The sequence below is a fragment of the Phoca vitulina genome, unplaced genomic scaffold, assembly GCF_004348235.1.
Source record: "Phoca vitulina isolate PV1807 unplaced genomic scaffold, GSC_HSeal_1.0 scaffold16, whole genome shotgun sequence".
Classification (NCBI taxonomy): Eukaryota; Metazoa; Chordata; class Mammalia; order Carnivora; family Phocidae; genus Phoca; species Phoca vitulina.
In genome coordinates this window covers 38,432,869-38,441,203 of record NW_022589719.1, presented here as the reverse complement: position 1 = coordinate 38,441,203, position 8,335 = coordinate 38,432,869, and the positions used below count along the sequence as shown (strand labels likewise).

The 8,335-nt window shown below is 60.0% G+C and overlaps 2 protein-coding genes across 2 annotated transcripts in view; one reads left to right on the top strand and one right to left on the bottom strand.

The window, feature by feature from the left end:
- BET1L (Bet1 golgi vesicular membrane trafficking protein like) overlaps positions 1-809 on the bottom strand; it is a 2,139-nt gene extending 1,330 nt beyond the window's left edge. The window contains exon 1 of the mRNA XM_032415045.1: positions 659-809. Within this exon, the coding sequence (XP_032270936.1) occupies positions 659-677 (19 nt within the window). The 5' untranslated portion in view covers positions 678-809. The remainder of the gene's footprint in view (positions 1-658) is intronic.
- Positions 810-2,252: 1,443 nt separating this feature from the next.
- On the top strand, positions 2,253-8,122 carry RIC8A (RIC8 guanine nucleotide exchange factor A). Its single transcript, XM_032414989.1, has 10 exons — positions 2,253-2,462; positions 2,735-2,782; positions 2,870-3,457; positions 3,901-3,992; positions 4,552-4,702; positions 5,792-5,887; positions 5,971-6,115; positions 6,191-6,335; positions 6,747-6,866; positions 7,268-8,122. Exons 1-10 carry the CDS (start codon positions 2,379-2,381, stop codon positions 7,386-7,388), a joined length of 1,590 nt encoding a protein of 529 aa, XP_032270880.1. The 5' UTR covers positions 2,253-2,378; the 3' UTR covers positions 7,389-8,122.
- Positions 8,123-8,335: the final 213 nt, after the last annotated feature.

Sequence of the window (8,335 nt, the reverse complement as noted above, 5' to 3'; positions counted from 1 at the left end):
GCGGGGCAAAAAGGCCCCTGCAGGGACGACCTGTGAACTGGGTCCTGAACAGCTGACAAGTAACCAAGGACAAAACAACTGAGCAGAGTTCCGCAACACCCAAAAATAGGGGCTGAGGTCGATCTAGGTCTGCTCACCTCTGCACCCCACACCTTACACGGCCCCCAGAGCACGATCCATGCTGAGACCTGACACGTGACTAGCAGTAGACCAGGTGATTCCGAATTTCTGTGACATCAGGTGGGTCAGAACCACCTCCCCCCGCGGGCCGGACGCCTCAACGGGACGGATCCAACCGGGGCACAGCCCTACGAATCACTGATGGGTACACACCCCAAAGGAAGGGATGTGAACATCCTACCAACCACTTCACGTTCGTTCATTCCTTAAGTCAGAAGAGCCCAGCGACACCGGCATCAGCATCCCACTTCCCGGGTGAGAACAGGGGCTCTCAGAGGACGTAAAGCCCCCTCCCGCAGCGCTAGCTTCCGGGACCTGTGGACCCGCCGGAGGCCCCAGGCAGAACGACCTCGGAGGGCCCCCGCGACCCCGCCCTGGCGCGGGCAGCCCGGCTCCGCCCGCCGGCAGCGTCTCCTGCGGGCAGCCCCATCGGCGACGGCCGGCCACGCCGCCATCCGGCTCGCTCCCTCGCGCTCACCCCGAGCCCAGTCAGCCATCGCGCCCGGCCCAGCCCCGGCCCCGGCCTCCGTCAGCCGCGCGGCCGCAACCTCGGCGGACGTGGCACAGTCGCAGGGAAGACCCTCCGTCCCCGCCTCTTCCGCTCGGGCCCGCCGACTTCCGGCCGAGGTCGGTTTCACTTCCGGACGGCGGGAGGGGGCGGGCCGTTAGGGCTGTCCCTGCCAATGACGGCAGGACAGACACTTCTAGCGGCCAATCGCGCCGAAGGCGGGGTCAGGTCCTACCTGGGGAGCGCTCCCAGGCCCTTCCTCCCGCGAGAGAGGCTGGAAGGGGGCGCGACGGGCCCCAGTTACTGCTTGTGGGACAAGGTGGAGACCAGTGCCTGGAACGGGCGAGCGCTGCAGAAGATGCAGCGGTAAAGCATTCTGAAGGAAAACGTGGCCAGAACGAGGGGCGGGAGTGTGGGGGTAGCAGGGACAGTAGGAGCCAGTGCTTCTCGCCGCCGCAGCTGGGCACTGGGAATGGGAGGGGACGTTCAACAAAGGCTTGATGCACAGTGGATACCGACCCAGCGTACTGGAGCACTTGCTGCGTGTCGTTTAGTCCTCCGACAACACCCTGAAACGGGAACGTGCATCACCTCTGCCTTTCAGAAGAGGAAACTGAGTCCAGGCCACACTGTATGTGGGTTACACACGATCAGGCTTTGACTTCATCCTGACCCTTCCCCACTCTCCCCTTTCTTTAAGCTCCGAGGATGTCTGTTTTCTCCCACCGCGGCCGTTCCCATCTTTGCACTGGCCGCGCCTTTTGCTTTGAACGACCTTCCCCCAGATCACTTTTTACCGTCCAGTCTCAGCAAAAATGGCACTTCCTCAGATCCCTCTGCAGCCCACCAGGCCCCTTTTCTTTTCTAATCACAGCGCTATGACTGCCTCAAGCCGTCTTATTTGTCCGTTTTTCCTTGTCTTCACTTTTGGAACACAAGCTCTACGAAAGCAGGGACCTAGCATTCAGTAGGCACTCAAACCCCTGTTGAACACACCAAGTGGTCCCGGGGCTGCAAAGTCCTTTCCACCTCGGCTTTCCCCTCGACTTCCACTTGTTCTGTGCATCAAGAGGGGCGTGGGTGGGGGACTTGGTGGGGTGGGCTAAGGTCCTCGCCTGCTGGGGATTCCAGCCCAAGAAGCAGAGGTCCCTATTAGGTTCGGAGGCGACTCGACCCCGAGGTCGAACAATCACCTAGTAGGATCTTGGAAATCCCCGCCGACTCCCGGGCAAAACCTTCAAGTTCCGGTCAGCCGACCCAGGTCTCGCCACCTTAAGCAGCCTGAGGCCCTGGCCCCGCCCCGCGGCGCGGCGCACACAGTCCCCGCCTCCGCCGCACGCAGCCCTGGCCCCGCCCGGCGACACAGCGCACACTGTCCCCGCCTCCGCCGCACGCAGCCCTGGCCCCGCCCCGCGGCGCGGCGCACACAGTCCCGGCTTCCCCGGCGCCAGCCCCGGCCCCGCCCCCGCCCCGCGGCGCGGCACGGCACACCCAGTCCCCGCCTCCCCGGCGCGCGCACACAGTCCCGACCTCCCCCGCGCGCAGCCCCGGCCCCGCCCCCGCCCCGCGGCGCGGCGCACCCAGTCCCGGCTTCCCCAGCGCGCCGAGGCAGGGCGGAGCGGCTGGACTCCGCCCGGAGCCGGGAAGCGAAGCCCCTCCCGCCTGCCCGGCGCGGGAGCCCGGGGGTGTCATGGATCCCCGGGTGGTTGCGGATGCTGTGGAGGCGGGAGAGGAGGACGTGATTATGGAGGCTCTGCGCACGTACAACCGGGAGGTGAGCGAGAGCCGTGAACGTGGTACATGCACGGAAGAGGTGGGGCAGGGTGGGGCACGCGTTGTGGCCGGTCCTGAGATCGTGTGTGCGGCAAGGGGCCTGCGGGCGGTGGAGCGCAGCGGGAGGGGCGCCGAGTCCGTGAGGAGTTGCTAGGGGGAGAGAGTCTGCGTGCACACACTGGGGGCGGGGGTGGAGCGCCATCTGTTCAGAGGGGGCCTGTGGACTCGGGACCCCACCCACGGAGCCCCCTGAGCCTCTGGGTCTCTCTGCAGAACTCCCAGAGCTTCACGTTTGATGATGCCCAACAGGAGGACAGGAAGGTGGGTGCTGACCGAGGGGTAAAGGGGCAGGCATGGGTGGCCCCGGGTAAAGGGGCCTGGTGGAGCCGCTCTTCTCCCTGCCCACAGAGACTGGCGGAGCTGCTGGTCTCGGTCCTGGAGCAGGGCTTGCCGCCCTCCCGCCGCGTCACCTGGCTGCAGAGCATCCGCATCCTGTCCAGGGACCGCAGCTGCCTGGACCCTTTCACCGGCCGCCAGAGCCTGCAGGCACTCGCCCGCTATGCTGGCATCGCCTTCGAGCAGTCGGCCCCGGAGCCTCTGGACATGGACGTTGTACTCGAGTCCCTTAAGTGCCTGTGCAACCTCGTGCTCAGCAGCCCGGTGGCACAGGTGCTGGCAGCAGAGGCCCGCCTGGTGGTGAGGCTCGCAGAGCGCGTGGGGCTATATCACAAGAGCAGCTTCCCACACGACATCCAGTTCTTTGATTTGCGCCTCCTCTTCTTGCTAACGGCACTTCGCACCGACGTGCGCCAGCAGCTGTTTCAGGAATTGCGGGGAGTGCACCTGCTGACTAATGCGCTGGAGCTGACGCTGGGAATGACCCCCGAAGAGAGCCCGCCTGAGCTCCTTCCTCCCCAGGAGACTGAGCGGGCCATGGAGATCCTCAAAGTGCTTTTCAACATCACCTTCGACTCCATCAAGAGAGAGGTGGACGAGGTGAGGACTGACCTAGGCCACGGGTAGGGCTTAACGGTGTGGATGTTTCCTGGATCTGTCTGCCTGTAGGGTACCTGCAAGTTTCTGGGTATCAGATGGGGAGAGGACAGGCAGAACTCTCAGCCTATCGGGAGGAGGCGAGGAGATGCACGTTTTGGGCAGGCGGCCTCAAAGAATGTTTCTAAGAGAGGTGGAGGCCATATCTGGCTCTTGCAGCCTGGCAGGAGGACTGTTTGGTGCGTGGGGAGGCCGTGAGCATGGGGCTAGAGGACACTGTGACTTCATCCCAGGAGGACCTGGTGACGTTCTTGGTCAAGGAAATGCTCTCGAGGGTATGTAGCAGAGGCCAAGGGGCTAGGTGTGCAGTGGAGGAGATGCGTGGTCCGTGCACATGATCCCGGAGTGGGGCTTCCTCTCACAGGGACCCCTTTCTTTTTGGTCAGGAAGATGCTTCCCTTTATCGGCACCTGGGGACCATCCTGCGGCACTGTGTGATGGTTGCTGCTGCTGGAGACCGCACAGAGGAGTTCCACGGGTGAGGGTGGGGCCTGATAGGTGGAAGGGAAGTGTGCTCAGTTGTCTGGAGAGTGGTTCCCAGCCCTGGCTGTGGGCTAGGCTCAACCCCAGAGCGTCCTAACTTATCTAGGTGGGACCAGACATCGATGTGTTTCTACAGTACGTCAGTACGTGGCTAGGACAAGAGCTATGGATCTGAGGATGGGAATGTCTCTCTGGAACTGGGGTAGTAGTAACGAATAATGTGGTGTTGACAGGGTCATGTGCTTACTCATCTTTGTCTCAGTGACCTGTGTCTAGGCAGGTTCTGGTTTTCCAGAGATTGTCTGTGGTGCTTCAACCCAGACAGAGCCTGGCAGGGAGGGCATCTGCAGACAGTGCCCCCTTCCTTAGGAACTCACCCCTTTAAGTGGAAACACCTCCAAGGTCGGTCCCACCCTCAGCTCTGGCCTCTGCTTCCTGTCGTCAAGCCCCCAGACACTAGTTCATGTCATGTGTGGCCTCTGCTGGGGACACCAAGGGTTGTACCTATGCTAGGGGATCCGACTTATCAAGCCCTCCTCCCCATCTATCCTCAGCCACACAGTGAACCTCCTGGGGAACTTGCCCCTCAAGTGTCTGGACGTCCTCTTTACCCTGGAGCCACGCAAAGGCTCCTTGGAGTTCCTTGGAGCGAACATGGATGTGATTCATGTCCTTCTCAGCTTCCTGGAGAAGCGTCTGCACCAGGTGGGCAGAGGGACCTGACGTTTGGGCTCCTCGGTGGCTCTGACTTTCCCAAGCAGCCGTGGTCACGGCTTTTTTACAGTCCACACTGGTAAGTGGACATCAGCCTGGAAGTGTGATTCGGGCGATTTCTCCAGCTGCTCTGTGGTCCAGCTTGCAGAAAACCAGACTCCTCCCTGAGAAACACGTGGACCCTCTCACACACACACTTGAAGGTTTTACTTTTGCTGGTTACTATAATGAGTTTTCAAAGTCAAAGAACTTACTCTTCAGAGCTCTTTGTGGGTCTGTCTTGAGTCCGTGCTTGTGCCGTTAGGGTCTTAGTGTTGCTGTAACAGGCAGCCCTTGGGAACGAGCATCACTTGTCTCCTGGCATCCCTGAGGGGACCCACAGGCATCTGGAGCCAGAGGCTATCTAATTCCTGTGCCTGCACACAGGACATTGGAGGGCCAGACCTCTAACTGCTCCTCTGGGAGCTGGCAGACATCACGCAGGCTGCAGATCGGAATGGAGTGAGATTAGGTGGACCCCTTGGGAATCCACTTTGCTTACGTACGCTGTGAGCTGGGTCACCTGTGTTGGACATGGTATCTGTGATTGTCTGTCCCTACCACTACTGCGGCTAGGGTTGGGTCCTGGGAGGTAAGTGGGGGGAGGCCAGGGAAGAAAAGGAGCTCTTTGCTCTCTGGGTCCATGAAGCCCACAGAGTAGGGATTTTTCTTGTGTTTTGGCCACTATTTTTTGAGGACAGGTCATGTACTCTTGGTGTGCTGATGGCTGTGAACACTCTGTATTTTTCCCACAACTTTGGTATATAGGTGAGGAAGTCAGAGTAGACGAGTTATTTGCCCCACGTCGCAGAGCACATGCGAACCCTCCTAAGTTAAGTTCCTTCTGCGGCCCTCTCGAAGCTCACACAGACACCCACTGCCCACTCTTGGCCCCTCAGCTGACTAACTGTGGCAAGGCCTCTTCCTGAGAGCCTCCTACAGGACCAGACCATCCGGTGTGTGTGTGTAGCCGCCCTCCACCCCACCCCCGACCTCAGGTCAGGTGGAGGCACAGCCCCGGTGACAGAGGCTCTTCTGCAGACGCACAGGCTGAAAGAGAGCGTGGCCCCCGTGCTGAGCGTGCTGACAGAGTGTGCCCGCATGCACCGCCCTGCCAGGAAGTTCCTAAAGTCCCAGGTACGGGGCAGAGGGGCTGCGGTAGGGCCCTGGTCAGACCCCAGCCACTTCAGGCCCAGGCTGAGGGACGGCTGCCTCCCCAGGTGCTGCCCCCACTGCGGGACGTGAGGACCCGGCCCGAGGTTGGGGAGTTATTGCGGAACAAGCTCGTTCGCCTCATGACACACCTGGACACTGATGTGAAGAGAGTGGCCGCTGAGTTCCTGTTTGTCCTGTGCTCTGAGAGTGGTGAGTGCTGGGATCCAGCCCAACGCCCGTCCCTCCCAGCCACCTTCGCACACTGACCTCTGCCCTGCCCCTCAGTGCCCCGATTCATCAAGTACACGGGCTACGGGAATGCTGCCGGCCTCCTGGCTGCCAGGGGCCTCATGGCGGGGGGCCGGCCTGAGGGCCAGTATTCGGAGGACGAGGACACGGACACAGATGAGTACAAGGAAGCCAAGGCCAGGTGTGTGCCCCTACACCCTCGGCTCCCCTCACTCAGCCTGGTCCCTGTTCCCACACCCATATGGACCCTCGGGGTGGGTGGGACAGGATGACAGATGGGTAGGACTTGGGGAGTCAGACACGGGTCCCATAAGCGATACATCCTGATGTCAGGATGTTTCGTTGAGAACATGGACTGAAGGGGGCCAGGCAGTTCGGGGACCAGGAGATCCAGGTGGCAGGAGCTGGTTCACTGCTGCTCCTGGAGGGAGGCCTCCTGCAGCTGCCCTGCTTCATGCCACCCCCCGGAGAATGGGTTTCTTGCCAGTCCAGGCCCAGGCAGGACGTGTGGGACTCCACCCACCCTGTGCAGCGGCCTCCTGTCCTAGAGAGTCACTAATGCATTCCCTACACCCCCTCCCCTGGGAAGCAGCATAAACCCAGTGACCGGGAGGGTGGAGGAAAAGCCGCCCAACCCCATGGAGGGCATGACGGAAGAGCAGAAGGAGCATGAGGCCATGAAGCTGGTGAACATGTTTGACAAGCTCTCCAGGTACGTGGTGTGTCAAGGAGGGGCCCACGGCTGGGAGAAGGGAGAACAGAACCCCCGGCCTGTGTCCAGTCTTGTGAGCCCCAGGAGGTGAGGTCAGAGCTGGGCTTAGGCTGCATTCCTAAGGTTTGAAACAAAGGAAACGCCCCAGGAAAGGATTAGACTTGAGATTGGTGTTATGTTTGTTCCGTAGATGATGAAAATTGAGATCTAGATAAATTAAGAGTCTGCACAAGGTCCCAAAGCCACTGGGTAGCAGTTGGGATTCCCCAGTAAACAGGAACAACCAAGTGGAGCACAAGGAAGTAGTCAGGGCTGAACAGGACTTCTGCCACCACCCACCACGCACCCCCTCCCCCCCAATCAGACCCCTTCCCCAGCCTCACCATGCTTTTCCCTCACAGGCACAGAGTCATCCAGCCCATGGGGATGAGTCCCCGGGGTCAGCTGACATCCCTGCAGGATGCCATTTGTGAGACCATGGAGGGGCAGCTCTCCTCGGAACCCGACTCAGACCCCGACTGAGGACAGCAGTCTTCTGTTCCCCCTTCAGAACTGGTGCTGCTTCCAGAGATGTCCTTGGGACTGTGACCCGGGGAAGCCATGTCCCTCTCTCCAGCTCAGAGACCCCTTTCTCTTTACTTCCAAAGTTCTGTTAATGATTTGTCTCTGGTCCAATTTCTTACCTTTAGGACTGTGAGGGCCTTGTCCTGCTGCAGCTCTGGGAACTCAGCCTTGATTTCCACAGATGAAGTCGTTCTCACGTGTGTGCCAAGAGGATGTGTGCAGAGGCTGATGCCTGGGGCAGAGGCTGAGCGTGGGCGCACACAAGCATGTCTGGGTCTGGCACACTTGCCCAGAGCTTCCATGTCAAGCAAGCGCTGCAGTTCACGGGAAAGGAACTTGCTAGAACTGTGTGTACTAATGTCAGAAACATACTTCCAAGTGCTGTTTCTGTCCCCACTGAGCTCAGGACTGGTAGCCTCTTAGGCGTCCTTGGTCCTCGCTCGGCTGTCGGCTGTAGTACCCACAGCACCCAAGCTCTCACCGGTTGTGACAGTGGAATCCTGACCATAAGTAGATGAAGGGAAGTGCACCTCTTAGAGCCCTAAGTCTGGATTTCTATCACGTGCCACAAAGCATCACAAAAACATCATCTTGGAATAAAGAGTTTGAAGCAAAAGCGTGTGTATGGGGGATTAATTTCATTCTTCTCAGAATTCGGCCCTTTTCCTAGATCATTAGTCATGTCTTCTGTTCTTGAGGAGGCCACCAGACCCCCTCTGAGCAGTCTGTCTGTTAATTGTGCCACGGGTGGGGAAACAATGCCTGGAAGGAGGGAACACACACAGGGTAGGAGCCAGGGATCAGGAAGGTGTGCCTGGGTGGTGCTGTCCAAGCTGGGCCTTGAAGCAACCCCAGCAGAAAGGGCCTGTGCAGGCACAGGAAGTATGGGCTGAGTACAGGGTGGG